The 18,163-nt window shown below is 39.4% G+C and overlaps 2 protein-coding genes across 3 annotated transcripts; one reads left to right on the forward strand and one right to left on the reverse strand.

Moving 5' to 3' along the window:
- The first annotated feature begins 828 nt into the window (after positions 1 to 828).
- avil (advillin) lies at positions 829 to 9,890 on the forward strand. Its single transcript, XM_079185395.1, has 20 exons — positions 829 to 894; positions 1,140 to 1,254; positions 1,468 to 1,542; positions 1,720 to 1,916; positions 2,000 to 2,108; positions 2,209 to 2,319; positions 3,490 to 3,695; positions 3,794 to 3,872; positions 4,090 to 4,188; positions 4,380 to 4,533; positions 4,649 to 4,749; positions 5,080 to 5,217; positions 5,387 to 5,545; positions 5,634 to 5,813; positions 6,394 to 6,551; positions 6,639 to 6,783; positions 6,921 to 7,109; positions 7,190 to 7,258; positions 7,629 to 7,739; positions 9,202 to 9,890. Exons 2-20 carry the CDS (start codon positions 1,195 to 1,197, stop codon positions 9,313 to 9,315), a joined length of 2,454 nt encoding a protein of 817 aa, XP_079041521.1. The 5' UTR covers positions 829 to 894; positions 1,140 to 1,194; the 3' UTR covers positions 9,316 to 9,890.
- Positions 9,891 to 10,760: 870 nt separating this feature from the next.
- Positions 10,761 to 17,206, reverse strand: LOC306693983 (uncharacterized protein). Of its 2 annotated transcripts, none has more exons than XM_079156675.1 (6): positions 17,005 to 17,206; positions 16,627 to 16,701; positions 14,689 to 14,724; positions 14,318 to 14,479; positions 14,091 to 14,174; positions 10,761 to 13,327 (listed from the first exon to the last, which is right to left on the reverse strand). In XM_079156675.1, exons 1-6 carry the CDS (start codon positions 17,101 to 17,103, stop codon positions 12,821 to 12,823), a joined length of 963 nt encoding a protein of 320 aa, XP_079012801.1. In that variant the 5' UTR covers positions 17,104 to 17,206; the 3' UTR covers positions 10,761 to 12,820. The 2 variants fall into 2 exon arrangements, with proteins under 2 accessions (XP_079012801.1, XP_079012800.1); XM_079156674.1 differs by having other exon boundaries at positions 14,689 to 14,727; positions 17,005 to 17,203.
- Positions 17,207 to 18,163: the final 957 nt, after the last annotated feature.

The raw sequence follows: 18,163 nt of genomic DNA on the forward strand, positions 1-18,163 counted from the left end.
ATCACACAGTTCCTTCTGCAGCCACAAAGGTTTGTATACAACTTTTCTCACATCTACGGTACAAAAACCTATGAACAGACTTTGTGATGTATAAAGTTTTCCTTCAAATTAAAATGTGTGTACTTTAGTATTTATTCTTTATTTCATCAAAATGTCTTAATGTGAGTGTGTGTTCAGACCCTCTCAGGTGGAGAGTCGCCCTGGATGTGGCCACACCTTTGTGCTAACTGTTGCCTTGTCTCCTTCATGTCACCGAACAAACCCATCTCACACAGGTGTGTCAGGGTCAGAGTAAAGAACAACAAGGCCTGACCTCATCTGCTGCAGTGTGTATGTGTAGAAGTTCACATTTTCGTCATCATATTCATAGCATGCACAGCAGATATACAAGGTATATAATGCTACTAAAAGGAATGCTAATACTACCATTACAATTAACTTAAACATATAATCATTGTTATCTTTATTCTTATCAGTAGCTATAATAATTAATGTGCCATACCATTCTTGTGAAAGTCCATTAACACAAAGTTATTATTTATAGACAATCTTTCAACCCATAGCTGTGCATAAGATAAGATAAGATAATCCTTTATTAGTCCCGCAGTGGACAGCCATACATCCATATATGGCGTGAATATGGTTGTACAGGGTATGGTGACAAGATGGCGGTCATTACTGTGTGTGTTTGTGCATTTGAATATGAGTCAATCCTTCTTTTCAGCACATTTGCCTACAGGATTTTGTGTTTTCCTCAGTGATTGGGTAGAACACTGTGAGAGGTCCTGAAACATGCAAACACAGGCAAATGTTTTAGGGGCAGTGAGGGGAAGAGGATCGAGGGCCTTCTGCTATCAGATTGCAGGGAAGTCTCCAAGAGGACAAGAACACCAGGTATGTTCTGTTGGATAATATATAAATATATCCAAACATAAATATATAAATTATGAGATTTGATCAAGTTGGCTCGTTACAGGTTTGCTACAAATCTTATGTTGTCCAGTTTATCAAGAGAAAAGAGACTAAAGAGGAAAACCTTTTAAAATAATGTCAAAATGTGTTGATGTAGGTCTGTACTGAAGGAAATTGTGTTTAATGTACCAAAAAAAATGTGATTTGATAATGATCTCCTCTTCTAGAAAAAGAAAACAAAGCAACAAAAGTGCACAAGAGCACCGAGTGCATCCGAGCAACATGGAGTACACATTTAGAGCAGTAACTCACAGCTCTGGGATCATAATCTGGAGAGTCGAGGTACTTTGATTTCACAGTATGACGCAACGGTTTCTATAGACTGAAGTTTTCCCAAATCAGTTGTTTGGTTTCATGGGAAAAGGAGAAAAAAGTCTGCTACTCCTGGAGTAAATGACTAAAACAGCAGTGATGATGTGGGGAAAAAAGAGATTGAGGAATACTGGTTATTAGACATGATATATAGATTTATTTTTTCCTCTCTCTGTGCAACAGAAAATGGAGCTGGTACCAGTCCCTGAGAAATCGTTTGGAAACTTTTATGAGGGTGACTGCTACGTACTTCTGTCTGTAAGTCTGAGAAGGTCACTAATTGTGGTTTTGGGTGCCGTGGCTGCTTGTTTGAAAAGTAAAGCCCACTGATGTATTTGTAGACTTTGTTTAATGCAGCAGAAACAAAATGCTAACATCAGATAACATCCTGGTCTGCACATCACCCCACACGCTCTGTTTCTCCTCTCTCCACAGACCCAGAAGGTGAGCAGCTCTCTCTGTTATGATATCCACTACTGGATCGGCTCACAGTCCACCCAGGATGAACAGGGTGCAGCTGCTATTTACACCATACAGCTCGATGAATTTTTGGGTTCCACTCCGGTCCAGCACCGCGAGGTTCAGAGCCACGAGTCGGATGCCTTTAGGGGCTACTTCAAACAAGGAGTAATGTGAGTGAAAATGTTGGTGCAGAAGTCAATCGTTTTATAGACAGTGAAAGAAACCCTACTAATCATCATCCTGTCTTGTTTAGCTATAAGAAAGGTGGAGTTGCATCAGGCATGAGGCACACTGAAACCAACTGCTATGACGTTAAGAGACTGCTTCATGTCAAAGGGAAGAAAAGAGTGATTGCAAACGAGGTGCGTCACACTTCACAGTGGTTAATTAACATTATGGGACATTATGGGACATTATGGGGCGTCAGGAAGAGAGAGTGCTTTATGTTTTAAATTGTTTCAGGTGGAGATGAGCTGGAAGAGCTTCAACCTTGGAGATGTGTTTTTGTTGGACATTGGCAAGACCATCGTTCAGTGGAACGGACCCAAGTGTAACAAACAGGAAAAGATGAAAGTAAGATTTATGTGACTGCATGGGTGTCTGTGTTAAGTAGGGGGAAAAAACTCTTATATTCTTCATTTTCAATAATACAGGATATGCAGTAAGATTTCAGAAAATCAGCTTACCTTTGAATCCATGTACTGCATTCAAATGTACTGTATTTTCGAGTGTACAATAATAGCATAACAATAACTTTACCTATTCTACTATCTAAATGTTCTTATATAAAAATGTTTTATAATCATTTTGAATTGAAAAGTGACATGGAAGGCACATTTACCTGCTCTTTCAGCTCTCGTGTGCTATTTGCAGCATTTTATCTGAATGTGAGACATACGTTTGAGGCGTGGACACTGAAACAAGGCTTTCCGTGCTGCCCTCACCAGATCTAAATATCATATTTAAACCTTTATGGAAAGCTGTGGGAGTGTGCAGTCGTAGCTCATTTCCTTCTTCCTGCAAGAAGGTCGGAAACTATGAATGATTCATTATCCCACTGCACTCAGTTCAAAACTACGTAACAGCAATGCAGTGAGGACTGAAGCTTTCAGGGCATTGATATTCATATTCTAGGTGCTTACATCATTTTGTCTACACCACATTTAAGTTAGTTCAGATATATTATTTATACATTAGTTAGGTTACATGTTTATGAGCAGAGAATGATGTTGCACTCCCTCTGTGTGTGTGTGTTGTTGTCGAAGCTTCTCCTTGCTTTGTTGACATCGTTTATGCATGTATGTGCATGTGAAGGTGTCCCATTCGTCAGCTCACGGCACAACGGCGTTGTCACAGAAATGTGTAGCCCCCCCCCAGTTCCCCCTCAAGTAAACACTGTTAGCTCTAGCGGCACCGTTAGCTGCGAGTCACCGGCTCAGCTGTCGCCATGTTGAGAATCGTTGAGAGACAATAGAAATCCTCCCAATCCAGTATGGTGCACTTTTATATCTGCTTCTAGGTGATTAATGTCAATGTGTGCTAATGAAAACAATTTTGCTGAATGTGTAAACTTCTTTGTTTATGTTTATTAGGGTACACTAATTAGCAATGAGATTGTCACACTGATGAAATCTCACTTTATCTCACTTCTAACTATCATTTCTTTGCTTACTGGTGGTGTTTTGTTTTTGTCGAGGATTTCTTGATTTTGTGGTTTGTCTGTGTTGTACTTCTGCTTCTCAGGGTATGATGTTGGCCAAAGACATCCGAGACAGAGAGCGAGGAGGTCGGGCAGAGATCCGGGTGATCGAAGGTGACGCAGAGAGACACTCTCCTCAGAACATGGAGATCCTGAATGGTGTTCTTGGAGCAAGAAGCTCAGACCTAAAAGACGGACCTCCAGATGAAACTGCTGACCAGGAACAGAAGTCAAAACTCATTCTCTACCAGTGAGCTGCTCCCAGGCCGTGGCTTCCAGCATTTCATGTAGTTCATGTCCAGTTAAAGTAGTTTGCTACTACTCATTTGTTTGTGCCTTTTATTTCAGTGTGACAGATGCTGATGGTCAGATGAAGGTCACAGAAGTTGCTTCCAGACCACTGGTTCAGGATCTCCTGAACCATGAAGTGAGTTGGTGCAATATTGACCTAATAAAGAACGCCTAGGCTTTATTTTATGGCCACACCAAGATGGGTGCCAATGCCACCGTGAAACTTGGTATGGTTGTCCGTCTACTGTGACATTTCACTATTCCTGTTCACTACTGTTTGGACTCAAATGCCTCGAACAAATAGTTTATTTACTGATGGTAAGAAATGATTTATTATATAATTATCTGTTTAGGACTGCTACTTCCTGGATCAGGGAGGGACAAAGATGTTTGTATGGAAGGGGAAGAAAGCAAACAAAGCTGAGAGACAGGCTGCTATGGCCAAAGCTTTGGTGAGTGACTTTACATCAGACCTTCACATGTATCCTTAGCTTGTGTTTGATTGCTATTGCACGCACTCAGTTGCAAGTGTACAAAATACAACACCTAGCTAAAACTAATGCAGTCTCATACAGCAGGCCTGCAATACATTCTACCAGAGTGTATTTGCTATGTTTTTATCTGATTGGCTGTTATATTGTAGGAGTTCATCAAATCTAAAAACTACCCGATCACTACAAATGTGGAGACAGTAAATGACGGGGCGGAGTCAGCTCTCTTCAAGCAGCTGTTCCAGAGGTGGACTGTAAAGGACCAGACTCAAGGTCTGGGCAAAGTGCATACAAGAGGAAAAGTGGGTATGTGTATTCTTAAATTTGCATAAACACAACAAGCACAGATAAAAGTAATGCTCCTGATGAAAATAAAAAGAAGCTCAAATCGGTTTTGTTTTGTGACCAAATTTTGCTTTAGCTCATATCAAACAGGAAAAGTTTGATGCCTCTCTGATGCACATGATGCCAGAGGTCGCTGCACAGGAGCGAATGGTGGACGATGGCTCAGGTCAAGTGGAGGTAACTGTGACAATTTAACTTTAAGGAGGATCAGTCTATCATCTACTGTATCAACAGGTCGAAAAACTGATGACTGAATACTGTCAGCTTCAGTCGTGCTATGCTACCATGCTACGATGCTACCAGCTCAAAGTGCAGCTAAGCAGCTTAAGCCATGACATGTCAAAATGTGTCCTGTGAAAAAGACATACTTTGCTTTGTATTTCTTACCAACAATCTTTTTTTCTAATGTGTAATGAGTGTTACAGCCTCATAGGGGCACTAACTTCCCTACACACATTAAATGCAACTCTGTGATTTTGTGTTAATGAAGCTCTTTGATGCTCCCAGGTGTGGAGAGTCGAGAATCTGGAGCTTGTCCCCGTGGACCCTCAATCGTACGGATACTTCTATGGAGGAGACTGCTACCTGATCCTCTACACGTACTTGGTTAACAACAAGCAGTACTACCTGCTCTACATATGGCAGGTGAGGGTTTGCTTTAACAGCCAGTGTATTACATAATGATAATAATTCACGTTCATACACGATTCTTTCAATAATGCTTAAAAACAGTATATCCTTCACTGTCCCTGCTTCAGCGTTTTTTGATTATTACTGTAATATATGATGCAATATTTCACCCCTTATTATTCAGGGTCGTCATGCGACACAGGATGAAGTTGCAGCCTCAGCATTTCAGGCTGTGGCCTTGGATCAGAAGTATGGTGATGAGCCAGTTCAAGTGAGATTAACAATGGGCAAAGAACCAAGACACTTTCTGGCGATGTTCAAGGGTAAAATGGTCATCTTTGAGGTACGACTGCATTTATAATCATTTATCTGGAAGTGTTCTGGTGTATAAAGTTTCTACCAGTACAGCCTATTTCTCGTTTTCCTGAAAGGGGGGCACGTCTAGAAAAGGGCCCTCTGACCCAGAGCCACCGATAAGGTTGTTCCAGGTCCATGGTTTTGACCCGTCCAACACAAAAGCCATTGAGGTTCCTGCGCTGGCCACCTCTCTGAACTCCAACGATGTGTTTTTACTAAAGAGCCAATCAGGAATCCATCTGTGGTGTGGAAAGGTAAGAAAGGTGTTAAAATCAGATAGTTACACTGATAATTCACTGAACTGTGTTAGCAGGGTGAATATACAATATAACAGTTTTTATAGCATTTTTGTGGTTTCTTGTATTTTATGTATTTTTGTATGTATGTCCACACTTGTTTGTATTGTTACATAAAGGTAAAAAGTATACGTAAAGATACTCCATGGCAAACATATGTAGAAACCCACATCCAGAAACATTTGTCTACTTTTTGTCTGGGACTGTTTTCATGTTTTGAGTACGATGACGCTTTAGACAACAGTGTGCTTCCAACGTTGTGGCAACAGTTTGGAGAAGGCCCTTGTGCACAAAGCAAGGTATTGCACTGGATCGAGGAAGTCAGCGCTCTTGTGGCTGAATGGGAGCAGTTCCCGGTGGACAGGTTCAAAAACCAGTTGGAAAGTAAAAATCCAAAATAATGTTACAGCAGCATGTTGTTACCAGTGGTTATGGATGAGATGTACAATCACATATGGGGTGTAATGTTTGGTTGCCGGTTTACTTTTGGCCATACAGTGTACATGGTAACTAACTATAACTGAATTTTTGTTGCCAGGGATCCAGTGGAGACGAGAGAGCCATGGCAAAGGAGGTGAGCTCTGTGATTGGCCAGAACTCACGGCCCCTCTCTGAAGAGATTGTGGCCGAGGGTCAGGAGCCCATTGAATTCTGGGAGTTGCTCGGAGGGAAAGCTCCCTATGCTAGTGACAAGAGGTGATCATGACACAATACTAAGATTTGCAAAATGGCAAAATGACTGTTGCAGCAATGGTAATACGCATGTCACGTTGTTGATTGCAGATTACAGCAGACGGTTTCTGACTACCAGCCGCGCTTGTTCGAATGCTCCAATAAAACGGGCCGTTTCATTGTGACCGAGGTGACTCAGTTCACGCAGGACGACCTCAATGAGGATGATGTCATGCTGCTGGACACATGGGACCAGGTATGATAGACACTTAATTTAGTGTCTATGGTACATTAGCATGGTCGCAGCATCTCCAAAACACTTGTATTTCTGTGTAGCCTTTTTGTGCCAAGTTACTTAATCTTAAAAGTGCCTTTTCTTATCGTTGGTCCCAGGTGATTCTCTGGATCGGTAAAGGGACCAATGAGGTAGAGCGTAAAGAGTCAGTGGTGACAAGCCACGAGTACCTGCGCACCCACCCGGGCGCCAGAGACCCTGACACCCCCATCGTCCTGATCAAGCAGGGATTTGAGCCGCCCACATTCACTGGGTGGTTCACAGCCTGGGACACCTCTAAATGGAGTGTGAGTGTTTTTGAACTGAAATGGAGCATCAACATGTACATTGACGAGGAAAAAAAATAACATATATTTATTTCTTTTAGGGAGGAAAGAGCTATGAGGAGTTGAAGAAGGAGTTGGGAGAAGAAGCAGCACCGGTTAATGTTACAACTGTATGTAAGGTCTTGTTTATTTTTTGAAAAATGTGTCTGATGCCATGGTTTCCAAAATGTTACCATTCTTCTTAATGCACGTCACATGTAGGAACACGTTTCTATGTTAGTGGTTAAGGTAAGGATGTTGTGTTACTGTAGGACTGCAAACATCCAGTCTAACCTCAAGCATTGACTGGTTAGCAATTATTTCTTGAGAGGAGTACTAGAGACATTACAATGACGTGAAAGATTGTTTTGTATATTTACTTTTGGCTAGCTAACCTTGAATATGTATAAGAGTTATAAAACAAAGTAAGGGACAGGAGTCAAAAACTTGCATTAACAAAGTACTTGTTCTCCTAAACTGAACCTTAATGTGACTTTCTAGGAGCAGGACTGTGTTGAAAGTGAGAAACGCTTTCAGTCTTTTCCACCTGACGACTTGGTCAACAAGCTTGCCAGCGAGCTGCCTGAAGGTGTTGACCCAACCCAGAAAGAGGTATGTGTGTGTGAGAGGGGAGTGGGTGCCTAGCATGATGTGATAAAGTTAAAGTTTAGCCACCACATTTGTGCACTTTGCACCTGAAACAGTTCCAATGTATCTTCTGCATCATCCAACCAGTCATGGAAGAAATAAAACCTTGATGGTGAGCTAGATGATATTTTATAAAACAAAACAACTGCAATGTTCCTGGAACTGCAATGTTCCTGGTTTGTTTTGACAAAAAGGTTTATTTTTTTCTTTGTTATCTTATAGAGCGAAACATACCCTTATATTAACAGAAGGTGATATATGCCTTATGGAAAATAGCACATTGTTGCAGTGTGGTACAGGTGGACCCAAACGCAGGACACTGAAAAGCAGTTGGTGTAGGTTAATGAAGTGTATTGCGAGACCAGATTTAATTCAGGAACAAGTATGCAAGGAAAACTCACAAAGCTGGGCCTGAGCATAGATACCACATTAGTTGAGCAAATGATCTGATAAAGACTGATAGGGATAGATTTACTGCAGGCTGATGAGAAGCAGGTGTGCAGACTGGGAGGGCTGATTAGCTGATTGTAGACAGGTGTGTGTGATGAGCAGCGCTGGGAGCAAGGAGAGCCAGGAGGACCACACACACACGCACACGCACACACACGCACGCACACACACACACACACACACACACACACACACACACACACACACACACACACACAGACACAGACACAGAGGCAAGTAGAGACAGACAGGGATGTGCTGGAAACACAGGGGGGGAGAAACACTAGGAAGCAACAGCGCAGCCGTGACTCACATACTCTTTTCAGACATCGAGAATACAAAACTGAAACTTTATTCTGAAATTTTTACTTTGAAAAATGTATTGACAAACAAAAATAAAAGTAAGCGATTTCCTCCAAATGCCACATTTAATTACCCACAGTGGAAATTCTTAATTTCATAATGCGTTATTTTATGGCTTTAAGGAATGTCCTTAAAAGAAAAGCTCAATTTAAACCTAAAGGTATGTATTAATCATTCCTTTTTTTATTGGAAACCTCATTCTCAATATATATTTAATTGTAAGCTGACGGTAGAAACATTTCACATTTTTTGAATGTTTGGCTGACCTGCTCTCTCCATTTTCCTTTTTATTTGTACAAGATTACATATTTATTTTTCAGAAACTTCCTTGGCAATTGATTTGAAACTATAGACCCATAACACAAAGCTTTGCTACATATTTTCTCTCAAGTCTTCACATTATTCTCATTGTGCTCCATGTTTGATTCAGTTGTTATTATTCAGGAGCTACTCATTAATTAGCACAGTCCCTGATTTGTTCCCTGCTCTGTCTTTGATGAACCACTCAACATTTTGTGCATCCTGTTGTGAGGTGTAAGCATGATGCTTTGCTGCTAGATGTATTGTTAATCTTTTGTTTTCACTGACTAAAATTTGAGAACTGCCTTTTCAGAAATACCTGTCTGACTCCGACTTCAACCACGTATTTGAGGTCACCAAAGACGACTTTGTCAGCATGCCACAGTGGAAACAACTGAGCATGAAGAAAGAAAAGGGGATGTTTTAATCAGATTTTTTATGTATTTGAAATAAGTTACTACTATTAAGGAACTTTGTGTCAGCCCCCCTCCCCTACAATTAATGACTTTCCACATAAACTCAATCTGATTGTCTTTCAATTCATAAATTAGTTCCAAATTACTGTAATACAACTCTTTACTTGATTATTTTTAAACCTGTGCTGATGTTGTACAATCAACACTGATTCATTGTTTGTGATAATATTATTTAAACTCACAGTATGAAAAAATATAAACTGTATTGCTTATTCTGCTGTGTGTTTTTGTGTCATGGCTTACCTCCTCTGAGATAACACACCACCGCCTGAACAAGAGAGCATGTGATAAAAGGCCAATAAGACATAACAACTACTTGTTGTTGTATATTAAAAAATATGTTTAGAATGAATACATAGAGATACCCTGAGCCTTCCACTTAGCACTTATTGTATTCATAATAGTTTGTTTCTTCACTGTACGTTTGCTCTGGTTTATGCTCTTAGATGCTTCTTTAAAAAAGGCTAAATGACTGCTAAATGACTGTAATGTAACCCGAACATTAAAAACAATAATAAAAAAATAAAACGTGTAATTTATCAAACTCATCAGTACCAAACATTTATTTTTCTTTTATTATTTTTGCTTCTGCCAAGAGGGTCATGTGAAAGGTTGCGTGTGTAGGCCGCGTCTGTCCACTGCTAATCTCGCATTCTGCTGCAGCAAACTGCATAATATTTTGGGTGGTCAGTTATGTCTGCATGCTCAACGACCTCTCATGCTTGCGGTGACTCATACTTTCAAAACACCTTTTATTTCCTGTTTTATACTGCCATTGACTGACTCCTCACACACGACTCTTTGAGAGGCCGCTGCAAGCAATAACACTGGCGAGTGCATCGCCGCCACTCAACCGCTGCTAAGCGGGCAGACAGCTTGGTGAGTTTAATTTTGTTTTTGTCAAGATTGTATGTCTTGTGCAATGACTTCGAGCTGCCTACATTACAACAAATCGGTGCCTAGAATTTAGCAGGAGTCGTTCCAGAAATACTTGACGGAGATCTGAACTCTACTGAGTAGGTATAACTCTGAGGTCTACTTTGCCATCTGTTGGACAAAATCTATTACAACACGTCAGGCCAAAATATTTCAGGGAACAAACATGTTTAAAAGTTCCTCCATCTATGTCCAGGATGGATTTCTCTGTTATACTTTTACAGCATTTTAAATTTCACAGGAACAGATCACCTTGCAAAGGGAGAAAGAGACATTTGACTTCAGAATTTCCATAATTATCATCAATGCAATTTTTAATTTTTTCCATGAGTTTCTCTTAAGGACGCTTAAGGAAATGTCCTTGTGTTTTCAGCTTTCAACTATCTGCTATATACCGATTCCTTTATCACGTCATGAATATTTTACAAATAAGTTGAAAGAAATGACTAATTTGCATTAGCATTATTCACTGTTTTTATTTTGATATGTCTGGAATGTATTTTCCGTTACAAGTATAAATGTATGTAATTTACCGTTACATCTGAACATTTCATACAAAGCACATATGTAGACCCATAAAACACATCAACTTACAGTAAGAACAGATGTTTTGCATTAAGGAAAATGAAACACAAAACCAATTTGATTACTTGATAAATGGTCAATAAACCCACTGTTATGTTCAAAATCCAAAACAGCTCCAGTAATGGAAGTTTAACAAATATTTTATCAGTTAAAAGTCAGTGATGTAACTTTACTGGTTCATTACAACAAACCAAATGCTTTGACCTGACAGGAAACCAATAGGAACATGGAATGAATCATGGACAACACAAACAATCAATGATTGTGGATGATCATGTAAAAAAGTCTGACCAACGTTGGTTGCTCTAGATCTGACTACAGCACCGCCACACAGGACGACAGTAACAATAACCTTCCATCGGCATATTTTGTGGAACAAACAGCAGTAATCTGAGCGGTTTGTGTCCAAGGCTTTGTGCATCACGGCAGCCAACACAACAAATAATCAGGTACTAGCAAGTGAACCAGCATGATGTTCAAATGCGACTGATTAAAGTAATAAAAAAGGCAACTGAGTCACGCTGCCATAAACCAACAAAATAAGCAGCTCAATGCAGCAACATTCTACCCATCTTCAAATGTATTGATATTGCTGCGTTTTTTTTTTTTTGTGTAACAGAATCAGATATAAAAATTAGTGTCTCATGATTTGTTCCATCAAAACTGAAATTGTTGATTTTGCTAAAGAGCCACCATGAAAGAACAGGAAATGACAGAACGATACATTATCTGCAAACAAAATTAAAATCCCTTCAAAATAACAATTGTCGCAGTAAATACCTTTTCAAAGTATTATTTTATATACGTGTACTGCGTGCAAAAGTACTGATTAATGACGTCAATTCATGTGCAATTTGGAAATCAATATACATTCTTAGGTGCTCATGCAAACTATCACGAATGAGGTGAAAGGGTCCATTCCTGCCTCGAGCATTAAAGAAACCTCACATTGTATAAAAACAAACATAAAAAATTGTGATTAAATACAAAGTGTTTACAGCAATCAGAGAAGTCAAAAGAGATTACTTTCAGCAAATGTGCAAACATACAGTATCAGCGTGCAGCAGAGAAGAAGCCTGCAGCAGGTCGACTCGTTACTTCTCACTGACGTGTTTGGTTGTTACGGGAATGTTGTTTCTAATGAAGTCGTACAAAATGATGCCACAATACAAGAACTTTAAAAAGTGCAAATGCAGCCAAATCAATTTCCCTAAATTCAACATATAAAAACAGGAAAAAGGGAAAGTTAAAAAAAAATGTATCTTCTTGTAAAGATCAGCAAGGCAGCAAATAGATGGCATTTTCCATTTTCGGTTTCTGTAAATCTTTCAAACAACTGCCGTTGATTTCCCGTTGCTGATCTACAACTGCCAGTTTCTAAATTCCTAAAGTTTCTGATGTAATGTTTCTCTGTAATACAGAGCTCACTGTGTTTAGTCCACAGGTAAATCCTGATGCTAGTATACAAACAAACCTTATTAAAAGAGGTAAACGGTCAAAGCGGCACGGACTATTGTCCATGTCGATCCACGAATTACAAAAAAGATATGACGGATATAAAAAGAAATGATTGGCAAATAATCTTAAGTAGTCAGTAGTGGAATTCCAGCGAGTAAACCACCTGGATCCTGAGTTTCTTTGTTGAGAATTTAAAACTAAAACTTACAGTTCTACTACAGTGTATTACAACCAATTATAAAGGAAGCTGCTGAATAATTGATTTATTAAACTATTTCAAAAACTAGTGTAAAATTATCATAATATTTCCCTAGAGCCTATAGTGACGTCTTCAAATTGCTATTGTTGGCCTCAAAGTTTTTTTAAGAACATTAAAATCAGATGTGGGTAAACTGCAGATCAAAGAGCTCTTGAATTACACCAAATAATCAAAAATCAATCACCTTTGCCCTTTTGTCCACTAGTAGATAAAACAGATTAAGACACAACACAAGCTTCAGGGTTTTTGGGGTCTTGGGTTGTCTCGTCATTGAGCAGGCAGTTGTTGGTAGAACTTTTCTCTGAATCCTCAGGCAGCTCCGAAGTGCCCGCTTCACCCGGAAACATCCCGTCCTGCTCTGGAGTCTCGGCGGACGCGTCCTCGTAGGCACTTATGCTGTCTGAGTCGTTCCTGTCCGGAGAAGGGTCTCGTCCGTCCCCGACGTCGTATTCGTAAGGCCTCTGCAGGATGCCGTCTCCAAAGGATGGGTCGTCCACTGCGAGAGACAGCAACTGGCCCAGGGGCTTAGTGACCATCTTCCTCAGGACGCCTCCCTCATCCTCTTTCTCTGACGCTCTGCCTCGGCTTTCACTTCTTTGAGGTTCACACGGCAAGGAGTCTTTCATCATCTCCTTTGCATCCCTTTTCATTTGGTGTCCTTGTGTCGTTACCACATCCACACTTCCATGTGTGTTCCCTGTAGCAGAAGCCTCGTTATTCCTCTCCTGCAAAGAGAAATTGAGTTGTCCATAAGTACATTGAGTGTCCTTTCAGATAAAACACAGTATAGTTACTACTTAAACTACTAGTATTTGATCTAAATGTGCGTGTCAATTTAATATCATCTCTGATCTTTATGGAAGGAAAGAAAAGACATGAAAAATGTAACTTTATAAACGACATGATTGTGAAGTTTAACTGAATACATAATAAATAAACAAACATCACTGACTTTATGACATCTCAAAAATTAGTTTTTAGATTTAAACTTCAAATTAGGTTTGGGTGATCGTCTCGATAACATAGCATGTTTTCTGCTAGTTCAATTCATAAATATGCAATATGAAATGACCACATGGTTATGTATAATCTTGTGGGAATTAAATACTAGACAAATTTCATTTAATCAAGAGCTTCAGTGCATAATAATCTGCTTTTTTGAGAGAGAAATTTGAGTTAGCGTGTGCTCGTTATGATCAATTTAGACAACTTAATTGTTTATCATGATATCTGTATATATGATTTCATCATATGTTTCTATGGACCAGCTGAATTTGACCCGATTTCAAGTATTAATTATTTTTACATATAGATTTAGAAATCACATTTCTGTAAATTTCAAGGGGAGAAATTCAAACCATATAAATTGAGGTAGATGGTACTTTTTCAATGCTATAAATTCTGTGGTATTTAAATATCAAGTATTCATTCATTGAAGTATTCATAAGCCATCAGAACTCTAAAGAATCCTAAACCCCCTAATTTTACCTCTTTTAATCTCTCCACCTCCTGCATCAGAGAGCAGACCATGCTCTCCGATTTCCTCTTGGCTTCCCTCTCTCGCTCCAAATCCTACAAGTGCAAAGAAAAATGGTTTGTTAGTGTCGTACTTTGTAGGATCGAGGAACAAAAAACAAACTTGTCATTAGACGTCTATATATTGCTGAAGTTTTGAATTTAAGTGGTGCTTCAGTGTTGGTGAGGCCTCGACGTACCAGACTAGCCTGTCCAGCTTCCCTCTGGGCCTCCGCCAGCAGCTCCTCTACACCCTCCAGCGTGTCCTGCAGGACGTCCACCTGGAACAACAGAGTCTCTCGCTCGACCTCCAGCCCACGCAGCTCCTGCACCACCTCTTCATAGCTGGCCTGCAGCTCCAGCTGCACCACAAACACAGTTACAAATCAGTGTGGGCAAACTTAGTGGAACACATGCCCATCAGTGGGTGGACAAGTGTTTAGTAAGCTCTCAGAGGCATCAGTGGGAGCACGACAATCCCTTCATATGTAATAATGTAGTGATCTATGACACCTCACAGAACAGTCTTTAAATAGTAATCATTTTCATAATTACAGTAAGAAATACTCACCATTTCTGGGAGTCCCATGTAGAGGTCCTGCTCCGACTGCTGAAAGAGGAGAAAAAACATTTTTTTCAAATAGTTTATTTGTAAATAATTCTCAAGTGTTTTAAATAAAGTGAAATGAAGAGAAGCATGTTCTAAAAGGCCCAATTGGATCTGTTTCCTATACTGCTCTCGTTTACACATGAGAACTATAATATGACTTGTACAACAAATTACAAAAAATAGAATTTAAAATCAATTTAATTCACAAATGAATCGTTTTGAGCTCCATAAAGTACCACGTGCTGGCTTGTGTAAGCTCTGTGAGCCATAAGAAAAGCAAAGTTCAGATATGTGTTGTGATGTAGAATTTTCTGTAAATTTTGAAAATCTTTACTTTTGTGAATATGTGAAGTTATTTGTCCTTAAAAAAAAACAAGGAGTACTTAATTAATGTTAGTAGTTTCTTTCTGTTAGTAGGATGCTCCTTCACTTCTATTGATGACTGCATGGACAATAGCTGTTATTTTGATTTATTAGGCCGTTTTGACATGTCAGGGTAGGAAAAGCACAGGTGTAAATAATACAATGAATGAGGCTGAATATGATTTAGCTTCTTCAGGGTGCTGGTATTAAGCCTGCTGGCTCACTGACACACTGTCATGACTTACTGGGACTCTTCAAATTAACGGAGTCATCGTTAATGTTATAACTAACACCTGTGCTAGTTCAATGTCTGCTGTAAAACAAAAAGGCTTATTAGTCCTCAGAAAGCCAAAAAACAATGGACCTTTTTAATATGAAACCTTTTATTTTTACACTGTACACCCTGTAAAGTAGGGTATTGCACCAAATCCTGTGACCCAGTTAGGAATGCAAACGTTAATGTTTAATCATACCTTATCACATACTCTGTGTGATAGCAGCTTTTACCGAAAACGGTGCCTCCCCGGTGTCTAGCGTCACAATTCCAACAACTAACCGACTTTTGTACACCACAATCGCAGCTATCAAACACTGTTTAGCACCATGCTTGATAACAGCTTTCAAAGTACAGCATGTGATTTTGGATTTTTTTTTAATCCAGGTACACACCTTGTCCCAACAAGGTGACTGAACACAAGTTTGGGTTTTCTGTAAATAAACGTTTAAAAACCTTTGTGACATGAGACACCGAACAGACACAAAGGCGTTTATCAGAACCTAGCTAAAGTTTATGTCTCTTAAGTGCAGGAAGATGTATTCAGATTCTTTACTTTAGTTAAAGTACTAATACAACAAAAACACTCCATAACAAGTTAAGGCTCTTCATTAACATTGTACTTATGTAAAAGTACATAAGTATTCACCAAAAGGTACTGAAAATTATCAAACGTTTAATTACTTATTTTGCCCTGTGTAACTGATATATTATAATATATGAAATTGATTTTTAATACCAATGCAACACTATGTAAGCAGCATTTAACTGTTGTAGCTGGTTGAGGTGGAGCTGTTAGCTAGTTGAGTTCAGTGGTTCCTCACATTGACCTCAAGCTGTTTTTAAAACAAATCTATCTGATAAATAAATTGGGAATCAGTGATTAAATATGTAACATTGCATTGTGTTTGTATATGATTATTATATCATATTTATGTAAATTGTAATCTGCCTATAACTGTCAGTTGGTGGAGTACAAAGTACAAATACTTCCCTCTGAAATGTAATGGAGTAGAAGTATAGAGCGTCATAAAATGGAAAAACTCAAACAAGTATCTCAAAAATGTGCAAAGCACAATACTTGAGTAAATTTCCACTACTGCTTATGTATTACCGCAATGATAATGATACATGATCAGAGACATAAACTGGAGACATTCAGGACTGTGGAGATGTTTGATTAGCTAGAGATCAAAACAATGTAAAGGTGTTTCGATTTTTGTGTCCACTCCTGGCTCCTGGTTGTGTTATCTGGCTCCTACCTGACTGTCAGTCCGCCTCTTCGTGGTGCCCGCTCGGCTGTCGCTTCGTGTCAGACGCCTGGAGGAACTCTCGGTCTGATAAGGAGACCAAACAAAAAACACACCTCAGGTAGGCGAAATAGCCTAGCATCACAGTCAGAAACACAACAACTAGCTAACGTTAGCTAGCTAACGTCATGAATCAGGAAGTGAACTGACGCTACAGGCCCAACTGGTCCTTTGAGCCGTTGGTCATTCTTAAACGTTTAAGAAAAAATGGCAGAAATTCATACATTGACAACTTTGCTGAAGTTAAACATTTAAAACGTCCAATACTCAGCGGTAACACAACGTTAACGTTAGCTCTAAACAAACAGTAATGACGTCGTGATTTCTCACCTCTTTTATAATGCTGCGGAGCGACTCATCCTCGCTCAGCCCCCGAGATAACGTCCGTTTCTTTGGCGAAACACTGCTGTCCAGCGTGACTGAGTGCATGTTTTATATTAAGTTCCCCGTTTATGTAAGAGACACCTACGCGCCCTCTGTGTGAAGAAGAGGTGTTTTGTTTTTTGTTTTTGACGCAGCAGCAGTGAGTGAAGTATTTTGCCGACGCCCAGGTCGTGGTCTACGGAGAGCCACGAGGACCAAACTGTGTTTAACACCGCCCTCACTCCACCCACACAGACACAGAGAGAAGTCAAAGATCACTGTTTTGAAACTGTTGGCAGTTTAAAAAAAAAGGTTTTAAGGTTCGGTTAACAACCATGACGCATTTCAACTCCTCAATGAAAACAAGGCCTATCAGGGATGTTCAGGTGAGCTTTATGGTTTGTGTGAATTTTGTGGAAATTTTGTAGATGAGGGAAGTTCAGTGGAAGAGAGTATAATAGAAAAAAGCAACTCATCACACTTAATTACAATACAAATAGGCTACATCAAAAAATCTTCGTCTCTGCCAATCACCATGCAAAATTAGAGTCATCATCATCACAAGAGCTAGATGGATTGTCAAGCACTGTTCAAACACTCTCCCAAATCCCACGGATACCAAAAGCTGAAGATAAAATAAGAAAATAAACTGTATTCTTAACTTTATTCATCCAGAGGGACTTTTGAAGCAGTTCAAGAATGCAAAAATAAAACATAACATCGCAAATATAACTAAGGTGCTAAATTAGGGTCAATTAGGGAAATGTCTATAAGATTATGCACAATATTTATAGAGTTTCCCTATTTGATGACCTCTGGGGTTTTTATTTCACTCAGTTTCAGCATCTTCTACTTTCATTAAGCAACAATATTTGAAACCACCTATAATTCCACTGTCAACAATACAAAATACTTTGAACTTCTATTTACATTATATAATATTTGCTCCACGGTGTACATGATCTGGGTATCAGATCAGACAACTCAACGGAGCACAACATCTGTTATGTCTGTGTGGATCTACAGAGACAAGCCCTCTCATTCCCTCCTGCAGCCTTTACGTTTATTGATCTCTTTTATCAATTAATCTATCAAATTGTGCTTTACTTCATTCATTGATAGATTA

This window comes from Pholis gunnellus (assembly GCF_910591455.1).
Source record: "Pholis gunnellus genome assembly, chromosome: 3".
Classification (NCBI taxonomy): Eukaryota; Metazoa; Chordata; class Actinopteri; order Perciformes; family Pholidae; genus Pholis; species Pholis gunnellus.

Bases quoted from the DNA above. Each gene is read 5' to 3' on its own strand.
- avil (XM_079185395.1), top strand. From the start codon at position 1,195: ATGGAGTACACATTTAGAGCAGTAACTCACAGCTCTGGGATCATAATC. The intron at 1,917-1,999 runs GTGAGTGAAAAT...TGTCTTGTTTAG, and splicing joins TACTTCAAACAAGGAGTAAT to CTATAAGAAAGGTGGAGTTG. The intron at 4,534-4,648 runs GTATGTGTATTC...ATTTTGCTTTAG, and splicing joins GCATACAAGAGGAAAAGTGG to CTCATATCAAACAGGAAAAG.
- LOC306693983 (XM_079156674.1), bottom strand. From the start codon at position 17,103: ATGCACTCAGTCACGCTGGACAGCAGTGTTTCGCCAAAGAAACGGACG. The intron at 16,702-17,004 runs GTGAGAAATCAC...TCTCCTTATCAG, and splicing joins TCCGCAGCATTATAAAAGAG to ACCGAGAGTTCCTCCAGGCG. The intron at 14,175-14,317 runs GTACGTCGAGGC...TTGCACTTGTAG, and splicing joins AAGCTGGACAGGCTAGTCTG to GATTTGGAGCGAGAGAGGGA.